This window comes from Cygnus olor, chromosome 14 (assembly GCF_009769625.2).
Source record: "Cygnus olor isolate bCygOlo1 chromosome 14, bCygOlo1.pri.v2, whole genome shotgun sequence".
In the NCBI taxonomy this organism is placed as follows: Eukaryota; Metazoa; Chordata; class Aves; order Anseriformes; family Anatidae; genus Cygnus; species Cygnus olor.
The window spans coordinates 6,159,837-6,176,013 of record NC_049182.1 but is presented as its reverse complement, the minus strand read 5'-3'; the positions used below and the strand labels follow the sequence as shown (position 1 = coordinate 6,176,013).

Here is a 16,177-nt window from a genome sequence, read left to right as displayed (position 1 = left end):
TGTTGATTCGCGGTTCTCTGAGCGCTTGGCCCGGCTCGGTGGGCCTGTGCCCCCCTGCGGGGGCTGGGCAGGGGCTCGCTGCGTCCGGCTGTCCGCCCTCTGTCCCTCTGTCCCTCTGTCCCTCTGTCCCTCTGTCCCTCTGTCCCTCTGTCCGTCCTCCGTCCGTCCCTGCTCCTGCGCGAGCTCTTACCCCGCGACGGGCACCCCGTGCCCTACTGCTTGACTTGTGTGGTAATAAAGCAACCTGCGCTCGGCCTCCTGTGATTTCAGTGGCAAGTAACGATCAAAGTAAATGCAGAGATGCTCAAAGTGGTTCCCCCCCCCCCCCCCGCCCCTTCCCAGTGGGTTCTCCCCTCCCGTTCCCAATGGGTTCGTCCACGCTCCCCCCCGCCTCCCCGTCCAAATGGTTTCGCCCCCCCCCCGTTCCCAATGGTTTCTCCCCCTCCCTTCCCAGTGGTTTCGTCCCCAAGTTCCCCCCCCCGCCCCCCGTGGTTTCGCCCACCCCGTTCCCCGTGGTTCCCCCCCCTCCCATCCCAATGGTTCCGTCCACGCTCCCCCCCCGCCCCCAATGGTTCCGCCCCCCAGCTCTGGTTGGCCCCGCCCACAGCGCCCTCCCCCTCGTTCCCCCCCCCCCTTCCCGCCGCCGCCGGAAGTGACGCCTCTTCCGCCTCCGCCGCAGGCCGGGCCCGAGGCGGGGCGGCGCGGGGGCCGCCATGTCGACGTCGCTGGGCTCCAACACGTACAACCGGCAGAACTGGGAGGACGCCGTGAGGGCCGCGACCCCGGGGGGGCTCCGGAGGCTGGGGGGGGCCGGGGCCGGGCCCGTTCTGAGAGCCCGGGGTGGGGCCGGGGCGGCGGAGCCGCCCTGAGCGCGGTGGGGGTGAGGGGGGTGGGGGGCAACAAAGGCCGCGCTGTGCCTAAAATGGGGAGGGCGGCTGGGAACAGCGGGGCGGAACGGGCAAAAGCAAGGAGCGACGGGCACCCCGTCGGGAGGGAAGGAGGGGAAAAAGAGGAAAAGGGGGAAAAAAGGGGCAAAAGAAATAAAAGGTTGGTCAGATAAAAGCGCGTTTATAGGGCGTGGTAACGGGCGTCGCGGAGGGCGGGATCCCGTGTGCTCAGCCCGCGAGGAGCTGGGGGAACCAAGGGTCAGGCCCTAGGGGACGTGCGGCTGTCGTACGCTGCGGCTGCTGCGCCTCTCGCCCTTGCAATGGCAAATAAATTAGCTCCACAGCTCGCCGCCCTGAGGAAATCCCCGGGATGTTCCTCACAAGTGAAATCGGGAGCAGCCAGCGTGCCGCGGGTCTTTCACCAGAGGGGCTCGGGTGGGGGCTCGTGGCTGGCCCAGGGGCTCTTCCCGAGGGAGGCCTTTCTGTGTCCTCCCAGCACCCGGGTGGGTTACGGTCAGGTGCGTTAGTACAGGAGGTGATTCAAGTGCTGCCGTGGTGATTTCATTGCTAATTCCACTTTTTCTTTCTTCCCGCTCCGTTCAGGACTTCCCTATTCTGTGCCAGACATGTCTCGGAGAGAACCCGTACATCCGCATGGTACGTGCCTGCGTGAGCGCGCAGCCCTGTGCTGGGTGACGGACGCCTGCCCTGGGACTCCTCGGTTCTGAGGCATAAAACAAGCAGGGATACAGGGGGTGCTGAGCTGTGCGCGCGCTCCCCATTAGCTGGTTGTGCGCAGCAGGGTTTGGTTCGTACCTTTGTTGGTGTGTCATGTCGGGGCGGTAGGCACAGGGTGTAGGAATAAGCTAGGCAAAAAGGAGAGGAAGATGGCAGCCTGACGGCCAGATGGCAGGAAACGCCAGAAAACAGAGCCTCGGTGCCGGGAAATTGTGTGCTGTGGGAGCGGGGAGCTGCTGGAGCGTTAAATAGGTCAGCGCAGCTTGCGATGTGCAGGATATGTACCCCTGACAATAAGCTACGGCAGCCTTAGTAAGGCATCCTGGCGGTAATTGAAATCCTTGTTTGTTGACCTTGGTTCTGGCCGCTCAGGATGAGTCAGGCCGTGCTGTGCCGCTTTCCTCTGTGCTCGGTCCAGGTACCGAGGATGAATGTTTGGATCCTCTCCTTCACGTTCTCTTTCCACAAATTTTGCTGAGAGCTATTACAGTGTTTTTAAGAAACATAATTTTATTGCTGATAGAAACGAAGTTTCAGAAACGGTTTGTTTTCGTGTACTCGGTTTATGTGATTACATCACCTTGGTTTGAAAAATAACTATTAATATTCCGTTTCATTTGCACCTCTCCGAGTACATGAAGTGAGGCTCATCGTACTTCGTTTAAATGAGTGATTCTAAAATGGGCTGAGAGTTCCTTAGGATTATTTTTGTCCTGTTCACCAACCAAGGAAGATTCCAGTTAAGCACAGAACACGGGGGTGGGTGAGCCTAGGTGCAGTATGTAAGGAAGAGGACGCTGTGCCGTAACTGTGACGTGTTTTTTGTCAAGTTAATGATATTCTGCGTTTTCTTTTTTGATTTTGATTATGTTTCAGACCAAAGAGAAGTATGGAAAGGAATGCAAGGTATGTTTGTTGTCTTTTGAAGCGCGTCTAGGAGCGATACGTTCCAATGTTATAAAATATCTGCTGCCTTCAGGAAAGCGCTTATCTGGGTTAACATCTTAACGCGTACGTAACTGCCTAGCACTTCAGGTCGGTCAGCAGGCTGCTTTGTGAGATGCTTGTTCTTGTAACAGTAAAATCGTTGGTCAGACAGACCTAGGGTTTGCTCGTGTTTATCGGAATCTTTAGGTTTTGCTGATATCATCGTACTTTAAATAAAGGTATTGCGACATTCAAGATGTTCAGTACTTTCTGTTGCAAGTTTCTTTTTATTGTTAAACGCTGGATAAACAACTGGAGTTTAGGGTTTGCTGTGAACGTGTTATTCTTGGCCAGCTAGAGATTACTGTTAGAAATAACCCAGGTTTACTTCTGAGAGGGACAGAAATATTTAATGTTGTCATGACTTGAGGGAAGTTAAGGTCCGTCCCTGCTTCTTTTATCAGTTGTCACCTGAGGTGGGGAGAAGGTTTGTGGTGAAATCGTGCTTTCCTTCCTCAAACTGTGCGTGCATCAGGTGCAGATGCATCTTTCCTGCAGATAACAGAGGGCGGTGGTTTTTATCTGGACCAAAGGTCCTGTAGCCTCTCACTGGGCTTGCTGCTATTTCGTTGACTGCTCAATTTACAAATAATTGCCAATTTGTCTTTAATAACGCAAGACCCCGAACGGTAAGTTCAGTGCTTTGTGATTCAGTTGCTGACTTTCTGCCTTTCAGATTTGTGCCAGGCCCTTCACAGTGTTCCGCTGGTGCCCTGGTGTTCGTATGCGTTTCAAGAAAACAGAAGTGTGCCAGACGTGCAGCAAGCTGAAGAACGTCTGTCAAACCTGCCTGCTTGACCTGGAGTATGGTGCGTACCAAAAAGCATTAACTAAGAGAAGAAGCAGTTCTGCTTGCCTCTGAAATGAAAGTTGGTGAAATGGCTTTAAATGTGCGCATGAAATTGGCGTGGTTGTCTGTCTGCAGACAGACTTGGAGAAGAACAAGTCTCGATGATCAGGTCTCCCAAGATTCGGGGACGGCTTGGTGTACCTGGGCAGTAGATAAGTTATCTCCGGCTACTGCAGGGTGCGAGAACTATTTTTTGTTCTTTCGGTTTGTGCTTCCTAGGGATGTTTTGCTTGTTCAATTCTAGGTTTGCCTATCCAAGTCCGGGATGCGGGACTCTCCCTTAAGGACGAAATGCCTAAATCTGATGTCAATAAAGAGTATTACACCCAGAACATGGAACGTGAGGTAAGAAAGTGTAGTTTAATCGTGCTCTGTTTGTGTGGATGTGTACAAGGGAGGGAAGGGGCCAAATGCACTTTCTCTGGAAAAGAATGACCCAAGTCATCTTAAAATCATGTGCTTCCTTTGATTCTTTGCCTTATTTTCCAGTACTTTTATATCATACCACGTGTAATATCGTAACAGCTCTCAGCAAATCATTTGCGTTTTAACTTCTGCGTAGATAGCCAACTCTGACGGCACCAGACCAGTGGGCGCGCTAGGAAAAGCTACTTCCACCAGTGACATGCTGCTGAAGCTGGCTCGGACCACGCCTTACTACAAACGTAACCGTCCTCACATCTGTTCCTTCTGGGTAAAAGGAGAGTGCAAGCGAGGAGAAGAGTGTCCTTACAGGTACACATACATTTCCAACACTTAATTTGTTCCCTGTGGCCGGATACGTTTTCCCCCTCGGGACTGAGGAACAGGAAATGTTGCAGTGGGGAGGAGACACGATGCAGTGACTGGGGTCAGTGTGAAACCTGAAGTGAGCCGGCGTGCAGCACCACTGAATGGATCTTTGTTGTGACAGGCTCGGTGCTGAGGCATTTGCTGCGTGGTTTTGTAGTGTTTGCCCAAAGCAGTGAGTGCAGCTCTTGTCTTGCGTAGTTCATTTCTTCCCTTCGTGGCGTCAGTCCCCTCCGTCAGAGGTCTTTGGATTTGAACAAGAGGCCGTTTGAAATCCAGCTCTTGTGTGTTGTGGTACTGAGTGCTCGGCAGGCAGAAGTGCCATTCATTCAGAGCTGAAGGCAGCCCTGCCTGTAGCACGTTGTTAGCCGCAGTCTAAGTTCTTGGGGCTTTTTGTTGCCTTTTGGCCTGTTCATGTGAACAAAGTTATAAACAACCAGACTGTCCTTAGAGGGGAAAGGAGCAGTTGTAGTCCCTTTAACCCGATGCAGCTGTGACTGGCGTTACGAAACGCTTTGTTTGCTGAACCTTAGACATGAGAAACCTACAGATCCGGATGATCCCCTGGCTGATCAGAACATCAAAGATCGTTACTACGGAATTAACGATCCTGTGGCTGATAAGCTGCTGAAACGAGCATCGACCATGCCTCGACTGGACCCTCCTGATGACAAGACCATTACTACGCTGTATGTTGGAGGGCTTGGAGATACTATCACTGAATCAGATCTCAGGTGTGTTGGTGCAGCTGTGTTGCGCTTGCCTTTGTAGTTGGTGCTTTGGTTGCTGCTCGTCTTCAAGGGAGGGAATCTGTCTTACAAGGAAAAAAAAATACCGGCTTCCAGTGTTCCTTAACGGGGAACCGGTTGGTGGGCAGGTACAGAGGAGTGCCAGCTTGTTGGAGAACAGATAAACAGGCGTGCTTCAAATGCTTTGATTAAGAGAGAATTCTTACAGATGAGTCATTCTTCGGGGCTCTTGGGGGTACTGATATGCTTTTTACAACAAGGTCCCATACCTTCTGTCTAGCTAGCTGCTGAGAAAAGCTGCTGCAGTGATTTTATTGCTGCATAATGACACACAGGAGCCAAGAGACTTGATTTGTAGTGGTTGTTCTGAAGTGGTGACGGGGAAGAGAAAGGATGCGATCATATCTGTTTCATCACATAAAATCTTACCCTGCGGCAAGGAGGAGCGGGATTTCATATGCATGTTTTTCCACACAGAAATCACTTCTACCAGTTTGGGGAAATTCGAACGATAACTGTGGTGCAGAGACAACAGTGTGCTTTCATCCAGTTTGCCACCCGGCAAGCTGCAGAAGTGGCTGCTGAGAAATCCTTCAACAAACTCATCGTCAACGGCCGCCGGCTCAATGTCAAATGGGGCAGGTGAGTGGGGTGGGTGGCATGCACACACGTAACCTCTTTCTCAGATGCCCTGTCAGTACTGTCTTCAGGGGCTCGATTCTTAAATGGAGTTCATTTTTTGTGGGTCTTCGTTCAGTTTATGCAGCCCTGAGGAGCTGGATTGGATGTTAAGCTGAAGTAGGCAATGAGTCGATACACAGTTGGGGTTCTCTTGCAGTCTCTTTTTCTTCCAGTAGTGGGATCTGGGCTGGATGTGGCACAAATTGTGTAAGGGTTGTGTTAGTTGAGGGTCATGGATGAGTTTCATAGTTCTGCTTCAGTTCAGCTCTTGTGAACGTTATTTGCATACTTTGTGTCAGCTGTCTTCGGGAGTGACTTTTTCATCCTTGGCCTGAAGCAATGGATCTAGATTAGATGATGTGGAACCACAGCAGTATAAATATCTGTTTGTTCTGCCTTTTCTTATCCTTGTTCTCAAATTTTTGTCTGTTCTTTAGGTCTCAGGCAGCAAGAGGAAAAGAGAAGGACAAAGAAGGTACTACAGAATCTGGGATAAAGCTGGAACCAGTTCCAGGGCTTCCCGGAGGTAAGGGAGTAGTTTTCTTCTCTGAAGCGTTTCATGCTGACCTGCTTCCACGAGAAAGGCTGGAGTTCAACCTCCGAGAACATTTTAAGTTCAGGACACCAGAGGCACTGGAGAGCCCAGAGCAGTTCCTGACTGTGGGTTTGCAGCAGATAAAACCTGGCACGGGAAACGAGCTTTGTCTAGAAGCAAATTCTTGCTGAAAAGAAAGGTTGTCATGTGATGAGTGAAAAGTTAAAGCTGAATTAATTAACGCTACTCAGGTCCAAGGTACTGGCAACCCACGCTGTTCAAGCCTTGGTTAACGTTTTGTAATTCATTGAGTGTCGTGTGAAGGAAAAAGCCAAGCTGGTTTCTGATGGAGTAAAATGGGGAGCGTTCCGCAGGTTGGTGCAGTCCTACTTCTTGCTCCACCTCGAATGTGTGATAGTAGCAGCAGTTTGCCCTTGTGGAAGAATTGGTTGTGCCTCCTCCTTGGAGGCAGATGTGTCTGCATTTCTTGACTGAGAGATTAGATTTTCCATAACCACAGTATGGTTTTGTTTCTTTTCCTGCAGCTCTCCCACCTCCCCCAGCTGCAGAAGAGGAGGCTTCTGCAAATTACTTCAACCTACCTCCAAGTGGCCCTCCAGCTGTGGTTAACATCGCCTTGCCACCACCTCCTGGCATTGCTCCGCCACCACCTCCAGGTACTTGTTTGTCCTCTTTGACTGAGGGTTTCTAAATTGGTGTTCCAGCGCAGCGGGCTGGAGGTCTGCTCCTCCTTGCTCAGCTTAACTGTAGCACTGATGGATACCCTGTATTGATTTTCCTGATGAGACGGTCTGAAACGATGATATAAGAGGAGCTGTCAGCACAGTTTGATTAAACTGAGCTGCCTGTTGTGGTAGGTAATTCACTTGCAAATGTTGAGGCACGTTAGAGATCCCTGTTACGGGTATTCAGACCTACCTGGGGCATTTGCTGGCTGCGTAAATGCTGCACTGACCTGAACTTCAGAGGGTATTTCCGCAGCTGGTTGAACGCAAGCCTGCGTTTGTGTACATGCATCTGTCTGAAGGTCTTTTTGTGGGATGTCAGACTCTTTGGTTGCTCCACAGCTGAGTAGAAATCACTTAGATTGGCATTACAGACACCCATGGCAGTCCCCCACCAGCTTTTATCTGTGACTAGGAATGCGTGTTGGGTAAGGATTGCTCCCAGTTTTACTGGGAAGAGAGGAAGGAATTTGAGGAATCGCGGGAGATGGGCACCTCTCTGAGGTGCAGCTGGTGGCCAAGCGTTCTCTGTTGGCGGTTTCAAACAGCAGTACACACGCGTTGTTTGTTCTCTTGCTGTGTCTGAACGTGACAACTCTTTCTGCAGGTTTTGGACCACACATGTTCCACGCCATGGGGCCACCGCCTCCCTTCATGAGAGCGCCAGGCCCCATTCACTACCCGTCTCAAGATCCCCAGAGGATGGGCGCCCACGCGGGAAAGCACAGCAGCCCCTAGCACATCGTGTCACCCTCGTCGTTTAAGTAAATGTTATTTTCTAGTTACCATGGTAGTGCCGTATGTTGAGCTGTGGGTGAGCTAGAGAAGCCTTATTTCCCTGCTTGCAGACGCTGGGCAAGCTGAGCTCTGTGTCACCGTTAGCTATCGGATCGCTGATACAGCCCAGGTCTTTCGTTTAGTATCGGGGGGTGGGGGGCAGACAAGAAGGGCTGGCAGGGGGGTCTGTGGATCAGGTGTACCAGAATTACAGTGCTCGTAGTGTATCCCATTTGCACACTTTTGAAATAAACTTCTGGAAAAACAAAAACCAAACCCTCTTCAAGCCCGTTTGATATCCTCAGGCTGAGCACTGTGGACTATTTAAGTGTAACGAGAGACTTCTCTGTGTCAAGTAGCCAATGACTTGTTACTCTAATGACGTATTAATCTTGTGGTATCGAGCCAGGACTGAATAAGAGCAGAAAAACAAGCTTGTCACGTGTGCCAAACCCATGGCTTTACCTTACCAGCGCCACAGAATTTTTTTCCCCTACTTTTTAAAAACTTTTAACGGAAAGAAACTTTCTGGTGCTTCACTTCTAATCCCGCGTGTCCCGAGCAAGAAAAGTTGGGTTGTGCAAGCAGCCCCCTGGTGATGCAGGCGTGACCTGGAGTGACAGGTTAGCAGTTCTAACCCGGTGACGCTCCCCAGAAGGTGCTCGTGTGCCCCCCCGCAGCTGTCAGCAGCACAGTACAGCTGCAGACTCGTCCTGCGTATTTACAGGACACGATCAGGGCTTTCAAGGCGTTTGGATACGGTCTCTTCTTAAACTCTGAGATGGATCCAACATCTTTCTGATTTAATAAGACGTGAAACTTTTCTTTCTGTGCTCCAACTGTAGCATTTGTCTAGGAGCAACTGCATGGAGCCTGCCGTTGAATAAGGTGTGTGGGCACGTGGCCAGAGGATTTTAAGATACCTGTATGTCTGCTGCTTTCATGTAACTGATCTGTGGGCATCTTTCTGTAAAGCAAAACATGACGGGACCTGTTCTGAAGACTCCTTCGCTTGTTTGAAAAAAATACATTAAATACATGAGTTTTTCAACACTTTGCTTAGACCCCGCTTCCTGGAGCAGGGCGTCTGAGGGCTTTGATTGATTCGGCTGCTGCCAAAGCCGGGGCGAGGAGTGGGCTGTGACAGTGGGTCCCGTTCTGGTTCCTTGCGCTGACCTGCGCGATGCCAGCGGGTCCCACCGATGCTGCCACCAAAGGCGTGCGTGATGCTGCCAGTGCTGGCGTGGCCCCAGGGGCGCGGCTGCAGCACAAGCTGGCCTTCCCTGGAGGAAGGGCTGAGCTGTGGGCTCAGGTGGTTAGTTTAGTTTTTGTCAGGTAAGAGACATCCCAGGCGGTGTTAGGGGAGGCTGAGGCACGCTGGGGGATCAGGAGGGCTGTGCTGCGTGCTGCTGCTGTCCCCGAGGCTCCAGTGGGCCCGTGGGCACTGCAGACAGATCTTGAATGCAAACAAGGTGTACATTATAGCAATTTATTTGTTTTCCAGCCAGGTTCCCCAGGGGTACGTGTGTCCCGCTGATGGACAGAGGGAAGAGAGGTGGGTTTAGAACAGGACAGCAGTCGTACATCACAAATTTTTAATGTTAGAGGACTAGACCTTTATTCTTTACGTTTGCTTATCCCCTCGTGCTTCTGCGGGAAGAGCAGAGAAATGCACGTTTCCTGCCCGAATGGTGTGTTGTCGCAGCAGAATCCCTGCCTGGGATTTTCTCTGCACGTCTGCACAGTATTAGAATGCGCTTTATAAGCAAGGCAGCTGTTAACTGCATTGTTACCACAAAATTTACTTGCCTGGTTTAACCACTGCGGTGGAAAAAAATGCTTTTATCCCAGTGCTCCTGGTTTCACAGGACTAAATAAGGGTGACGTTAAGAACTTGACAAAAGCAGTTGTAGAAAGCGTGTGTTATGTTAGAGGTTTTGGTTGGCGGGTGGCAGGGCTTTTTGTAAGTTTTTGGTGTCTCTCCTAAGAACTGGTGTTGGCTGCATGTCCCACCGGCTGCCAATGCTGGGAGAAAAAAAGCGTAGTCAAATTCTCACTGCTAATGTTTGCATTTAAGAAGTCCACGCTTACTCTAGGGACATGACTGCACTGCTTTTCCTTCCCACTGATGTTGAAGTTACCCGAACACCCCGGCAGTTTCTTTCAGACACCCCAGACTGGCGCAGTTTTGCCGCGCATCTGTCCCAGGCGGGGCCCGATCCTTATCGGCCGGCTGTATGAAGCAAACCTGGCGTAGGAGGATCAAAGGGCTGAGATGTTCAAGCAAGGCGTGCAGGTAGGAAGGGCAAAATAACAGCTGCCACGTGCTAGCCAGCAGCTCATGGAAAAAGTGGCACAAGGTTCCAGCTCCCAGCGTTCCCCTCCCGTGTCGGGGTCGTGCTGTGTGGTAAGCAGGCGGGTGACCAGCTCATCCTTCGTGCTGTCCGGCCAAGCCTGAGGTCACCGCTTTTAACATTCCAGTGCCTCTGGTTGCGCGTCCTGCTGGTGTTCTGCAGTCCTCGCCTCCTTTTGCTGTCCTTCGGCTGGAATTTCTCCCCACCACCTGTCGGAGCAGGGTGTGTGCCAGCGGAGCAGCGGCGGGACCGCTCGGTGCCTTGCGGCCGGTAGTGCCGCCGTGCCCCATGACGCGGGGGGGGGGGGGGGGGGGGACGACAGCCTGTACGGGGCGTGTCATGGGGTGATGGTTATGGGAGCCTACGGGGATCTCCTTGCGTGAGCGATGAGAACGTGGCTGCTTAGCTTAGCGCTAAATGCCCTTGTGACAGCGGCTGGTATGAGGGGAACTCAGAATGGTCCCAGGCTTGAGCTTGTTCAAATCCCGTGGAAAAGGACGACGAGCCGAGACCTCTGGCTTAGCTTTCCCGAAACGCTAGGCGAGAACACTTACTCCCCTCTCCCCTGCTGTGCAAAGTACGGTTGAGTCTAGCGAGAAAAGCATCCGTGGCGATGGGGAAGGGAGCGGGGGTGCTACAGCTCGTCGCTCTCCGGGAGGACCCGCGCCCAGCCCTGCGGTACTCTGTTGAAGTTGGGCCTCTGGGAAATCAGCTCCAGACCGCTCAGGTTGTCCAGCTCGGCGGCAGGCACGTAGAAGAGGTCGCTGAGCACTGCTCTGTCAAACGGGGTGGGAGTCCTGCAGCGCAAGAAAAGTGAACTTAGCACGTCACAGAGAGGCTGTGGTGGTGCGAAGGTGAAAAAAGCAGGTCTGGACCTTTTAACTCAAGGAGCCCCACCTTTAGCAAATGACCACCCCCTTCTTTTCCTCCCCAGGATGCTTTTACAATCTCTGCTGGCCCGGCAAGGTGCTTCCCTTGCACGGAGCACACTTCAGCTCGAGCTTTGGCAGGCCTGGGCAGTGGTTCTTGGTGCGTGAGTGCCCGTGGCTGTACGGGGAGGGGGGAAGCGTGCTGCTGCTTCACCACGGCCTGTTGCCACGGGCTCTACCACCAGCCAGAGACGTGAGAAGGCTTAGATTAAGGGAGCAGGTGGTGGTGATGAACCCACCGGTCCCTAGGCAGTGACTTGTCTGCGGATAACGTGTTGTGCAGGGGCCGGGGCTCCTCCTGCTGCCTCCTGATTGCTCTAGCACATGTGCAGGCAAATGTCTTTCTCCTGGCCCTCGTTCCAGCCGGCCTTTTGGGACAGCTTCTCCAACTCTGACTAAGAGGAGGAGCAGTGCGGGGGCAAGAGCTGTCATCCCTTCCTGGAGAAATGTGCAGAGGGACCGGGGAAGAGAGCGCCAGCTCCCCGAACGCCGGGAATGTTGGTTTTGGACCTATCAACGAGGCAGAGCTGGGAATGTTTGCTTTGGGAAGCGCTGCTCCAGCATGAGTAATGTGGCACTGTTTTGCAACAGTGTCCTAGGGAGAAATAAGGGGGGGAGAGGTAAAGGAGAGGGGTTTGTTCCAGAAACAGCCTCCCTTCTGGGAAAAGACAGGCGTTTTCAAAGCTTTGTTCTCGCTCTCTCCTAAAGTAGCGCACCTTAGCGAGCCGGCCGAAGGTCTCTGCATCACAGCCCGAATTTTTAAAGCTGGGAATAAATCAGACTGCCTCAGTGCGGTTGCTGTTGAGATGGTGAACTTTGCCTTGCCCTGTGACACACGCGGGCTGTGCTGGGGTTCGCCTAGCTTTAGGCAAGGCTGCTGGCTTCTCGCTAGCCGAGCTGTTCCAAAAAGCGTGTTTTTCTGCCGTTTGGTATTTGATGAACTGAGAAGTGATTTAAAAGCCAACAGCTTGGAAGATCATGAAAAGCCCAGTTAAAAGCAGATTGGCTGCCTGAATCTTCATGCCTCAGTGAAGAATTAGAGGAGGTGGCAAGAGGCTTGGTGTTAAATTAGCATCCATCTGTATTAAATAACAGTTCAGGCCTTTAAATAGAAAGGCAGCGTGTGAGAGGGGAGAAACGGCACAGGGTAAAGCATTATTCAAAACATGCCCTTGCTTCGGTCCCTGCCCGCAAATAAATGCCGAGGCAGGAAACGGATAAATGCTGAAAGCAAAGAGCCGGGCGTCTGCAGCAGCTCCTTGGGCTCCGCCTGCAGCAGCTCCTCCGACGTCGCTGCAGCGGGGTGCCGGGGACGGCTAACTGGGGAGGGGTGCTGAGGGGAGAGCTCTCGCAGCCCCTCGGCTTCTCCTTGCTCTCCCTCAGCTCGCTTTCCCTTGGCTGCCCGCTGGGTTTCCTCCCCCTCAGCTCTGCTCCAGTACTGACCAGTACAGACCAGCGCTCTGTCAAGCTTTCAGAGGCGTGGAGAGGAAACGTGGAGGCGGTGCCAAGCTTTCAAAGCACAGCAGCGATGTCCCCCGCGACTTAAATCCGTGGTGAGGCCGCAGTGCGGTCTGCTGGAGGAGCAGAGCTGGGTCCCAGCAGGGAACTCCGGTGGGATTTGGGGCCCTCACAGCTTGCCTACGTACCTTCATCCTCGTGAAGGAGGCTTTCAGCGAGGAGCAGAGACAAGAGCTCGGTTCACACGTTCCCTGAGACGATGCTCAGCTTAAAAGCTCAATTCTCATCTCTACCCTGGGTTGCTGGTACCGCCTCCGCCATCTGAATCCCCACCAAACACCTTTCCTGAGAGGCATTTTTCCTCGGCAGTGTCCATTCCACGTCCCTAACCTTGACCCCCCACGTAATTTGGGGGCACGCAGGAGGCCCAGCAGCCGTGCTTGGCTGGAAGCAGCCGCGGGACGCGGAGCTCGCCAGGCCCAGCCACCAGAAGCGGGCCTGGAGCCTTCAATCCCAAGCACGCGTTTGGAAGGGATCTGGTGACCTCTTAGCACCTTGTGGGGAGATTAACCTCGTACCCCCGCGCTTCCAGCAGCTGCTCGGATACCTTGGGGAATTAGGAGAGAGGTTGGCACTGCCTCTGCCACTCCTCCGCCCAGCCCTGAGCTGATCCTGGCGGGGAGCATCGGTGATTGCTTCCCCGGGAAGGAGCTCCCCACGCCAGTGAGGGGAATTCAGCTGGGAATTCAGATCCCAGGGGGATCAAGTCCTTAAGGCCGCGTGAGCCAGTGGCGGAGCCGAGGCTGGAGGTGGCCGACGGACGGACGGACGGACGGACAGATGGATGGTGACACCCGCGCCTCGGCCAGCCTCACCTGTTGAAGCTGATGAACTCCCCGTACGAGGGTTTCATGGGCAGCTGGTTCTCTCTGCCCGCAGCCTTGTCCTTGTCGCCGAGGAGCCCCTGCCACGGGGAGCGGTAGCCCTTGGGGATGGCGGTGACGTTGAACTTCTCCGGGGGCACTTCTCTGAGGGGCCCTGAGTACCCTGCGAGGGGGGAGAGGCGGCGTTTGCTGCTGCAGGGCGAGCCGGGCGGGGGGGTTATGTGTGTGTAAGAGCAGCTGTGTTCATACATCCCCAGATCCAAGGAGGCCGTGCGGCAGGGCTGCCTCCCTCTTGGTCCCGTAACCTCCAGGGCTTTTGGGATCGCAGGGACGAGGAGAAGCCCCTCCGCCCCAGGGTGGGAGCAGGGTGCGAGCCCAACACTCGCATCGCCTCCTCCCAGAGCCAGACCTGGGGGCTCCCGGGGGTCCCTGTGGCACTGCACGGCGATCGCAGCGGGGTTGCCTTCGGGGTGCGAGCGCTTACCTGGGGCCAGATTGTCTGGGTTGAGGACTCTGCCCATCTGCAGGGCTTTCTCCGACTTCTTGGGCACCTCAGGAGGGCCGCCCTGGGGCGACGCTGCCACGTGCAGCTCCGAGTGGAAGCTCTGCTGGCCCTCGGCGTCCCCAGCCTGCGGGGGGAAGGCTCGGGGCTCAGCACCTGAGCTGGCAGGGTGCGGGCAGGAGCCCTGTCCTGCTGAGCAGGGGGAGCTGCTGCCTCCCCAGGTACCCACCGACCACTCGTTCGCCGTCCCCTCCAGCCCGGCTTTCCCGGTGCCGTGCGAGCCACCCGGCGCTGGGAGCTGCGAGGGGGGGAGGAGAGGGGTCGGTGGGGGCGCAGGGGGCAGGAGGCACCCCCTTGGTGCTCGCCCCGCGCTCTGCCGAGCCGTCCCCTCTCCTCTCCCTTAGCCTCAGCGTAGGCACCGAGCGTGGCTGCTCCGCTGGAGCCCTGCAAGGAAGGGATTCCCTGCAAAGGCTGCGAGAGCCCAGGGACACCGTCCTGCCCGGAGCTGGGCTCCCACCTTCCTGTAGCCGCTGGGGTGCTCGAAGACGAAGCGCTGCATCCGCCTCTGCCGCTGCTGGAAGAGCTGGGAGCCGCGGTTGGTGCTCAGGGAGAGCTCCTCCAGCATCACGTCCTGCGGCGTGCTCACCTTCTTGCCCAGGTCCAGCTGGGGTGCTGGGGACACCAGGGGAGAGGATGGGATAGCTGCTGGGGGGCCCCTCGCACGGTTTGGTGGCATTCCCTGTGCACCCCCCCCCCCCGCTTACCATCTCCAGGGTCTGGTTTCATGATGGTCATCGCCCGCTGCCACGCTCCTGGGGCAGGGCTACGGGGTGGGGACGGCTCCTGGCCGGCTGCAAGAGAGGTGGCCGCGGGTGATGGCTGGGCACGGGGACACGCCAGTCCCCGGTGTGCCACAGGGGCTGCCAGGCTGTCCCCACCTGGCAGCAGTGCCTGGGGTCACCTCTCTTCCCTGCCTCGGGTGCTTGGGGGCTCCCCACAGCAGCCCCTGGGGATGTGCAGGGCCCGGGGGTGCCCCCCGTTAACCCGTGGGTGGGAGCAGAGCCGTGTTTGTGTGCACAGCGCCTTGGGGTGCTCGCGCTCCGTGTCCCCCAGCCCACCTTTGCTGTTGTCACCCTCTCATCTCACCCCCACCAGAGCCCCTCGGGAAGCTCGGCACCACCCCGTGCCCGTCATCTTCCCTCTTTGCCGTTCTTTAGGGCAGAAAATGCCCCCAGCATCGTCCCTGCCTGCAGCGAGCGGTGTCCCCGGGGCCGAGCCCCGCTCGGAGCAGCACCCACGGCCGGCCGGACGAGCAGAGGTGCTGACAGCCCCCGCACCAGCACCACCGACTCAGCAGAGCTATTTTCAGCCGCTGGCCCAAGCGGTGCAGGAGCTGCAGCCCCGACCCTGCAGGGCCAGCCCAGCCCAGGCAGCGGGGTGAGCCGGGGCGCGGGGCCACCGCCTGTCCCCCCTGGTGGGGCTGGGGGGCACCGGGAGGAGCAGCGGGGCCGGGCTCCTCAGCTCCCAGCTCCTCGCCTCAGGGGCAGGATGGAGGTGCCCCCCCTGTGCTGCCAGCCCAAAATGCACCTGCAGCGGCCAGAACACGAAGCTCGGCAAAGCAGCAAGGAGAGGGGCTGTGGCTTGGTGCATCCCACATCTCTTGGCTCAGACTAAAGCTGTCACCTTCCCTAAAAGCCCCGGGCAGCACAGGGACCCCCAGGGCTGGGGCTGCGCGGTGCCTGGCGCAGGGCTCCTCGCCAGCTCTGGGTCCAATATCTCCCATCCTCGCCTGGAGAGCCCAGGACCCGCTCACCCCTTCTCTCAACCCCCCCTCCCCGCTCCCTCTGTGCCTCTCCTGTCCCATGGGAGACCCCACGGCTGGGCTGTCCCCACGCCCCGTGCACCCCCCCACCCGCTGACCCAAGTTTGGGACCTCGCCCCCCCCTACCTGCCCGGGGGGCTCCTTGAGATACCGGCGATGCTCTCTGGCTGCGCTGGGGACGAGGACACAGCCTGGCTCCAGCCACCAGCCTTTGGTGGCCCCAGCTGGCTCTGCGCAGCACCTGGGGCTCTGCGCTGCTCGCCCCGAGCCGTGCTGGGCTCCGGACGGGGTGCCAAGGTCCGGCGGCAGGACAGCAGTTATTTCTGGCTGAGAAAGGGGGCGGAGCAGGGCTCACCCTTGGGGACCGCCGTGGTGTGACCCCGGCACCGAGTGGGGCTGTTCCTTGGGGACCAGGACGGTGTCACCCCAGCACCAAATGGGGCTGTGCAGCGGCAGCAGGAGGTGGCCGCACGTGTCGGGGCCCCTCGG

General features: G+C 55.9%; 2 protein-coding genes across 3 annotated transcripts; one reads left to right on the top strand and one right to left on the bottom strand.

The window, feature by feature from the left end:
- Positions 1-632: 632 nt before the first annotated feature.
- On the top strand, positions 633-8,010 carry RBM22 (RNA binding motif protein 22). Of its 2 annotated transcripts, XM_040573517.1 has the most exons (11): positions 633-767; positions 1,491-1,544; positions 2,502-2,531; positions 3,289-3,421; positions 3,707-3,807; positions 4,025-4,197; positions 4,785-4,985; positions 5,478-5,642; positions 6,119-6,207; positions 6,762-6,893; positions 7,570-8,010. In XM_040573517.1, the coding sequence occupies exons 1-11, from the start codon at positions 714-716 to the stop codon at positions 7,698-7,700; spliced, it is 1,263 nt and encodes a 420-aa protein (XP_040429451.1). In that variant the 5' UTR covers positions 633-713; the 3' UTR covers positions 7,701-8,010. The 2 variants fall into 2 exon arrangements, with proteins under 2 accessions (XP_040429451.1, XP_040429452.1); XM_040573518.1 differs by lacking the exon at positions 2,502-2,531.
- Positions 8,011-9,214: 1,204 nt separating this feature from the next.
- Positions 9,215-15,945, bottom strand: MYOZ3 (myozenin 3). The gene is made up of 7 exons (XM_040573519.1): positions 15,815-15,945; positions 14,631-14,717; positions 14,384-14,538; positions 14,096-14,164; positions 13,849-13,993; positions 13,356-13,527; positions 9,215-10,890 (listed from the first exon to the last, which is right to left on the bottom strand). The coding sequence occupies exons 2-7, from the start codon at positions 14,659-14,661 to the stop codon at positions 10,728-10,730; spliced, it is 735 nt and encodes a 244-aa protein (XP_040429453.1). The 5' UTR covers positions 14,662-14,717; positions 15,815-15,945; the 3' UTR covers positions 9,215-10,727.
- Between the last annotated feature and the right edge of the window lie 232 nt (positions 15,946-16,177).

Coding starts and splice junctions, on each gene's coding strand:
- MYOZ3 (XM_040573519.1), bottom strand. CDS start 14,661: ATGACCATCATGAAACCAGACCCTGGAGATG. Junction 14,539..14,630: donor GAAACCAGACCCTGGAGATG/GTAAGCGGGGGG, acceptor TGGTGTCCCCAG/CACCCCAGCTGGACCTGGGC. Junction 10,891..13,355: donor GAGTTCATCAGCTTCAACAG/GTGAGGCTGGCC, acceptor CTTGCGCTGCAG/GACTCCCACCCCGTTTGACA.
- RBM22 (XM_040573517.1), top strand. CDS start 714: ATGTCGACGTCGCTGGGCTCCAACACGTACAACCGGCAGAACTGGGAG. Junction 1,545..2,501: donor AGAACCCGTACATCCGCATG/GTACGTGCCTGC, acceptor ATTATGTTTCAG/ACCAAAGAGAAGTATGGAAA. Junction 4,198..4,784: donor GGAGAAGAGTGTCCTTACAG/GTACACATACAT, acceptor GCTGAACCTTAG/ACATGAGAAACCTACAGATC.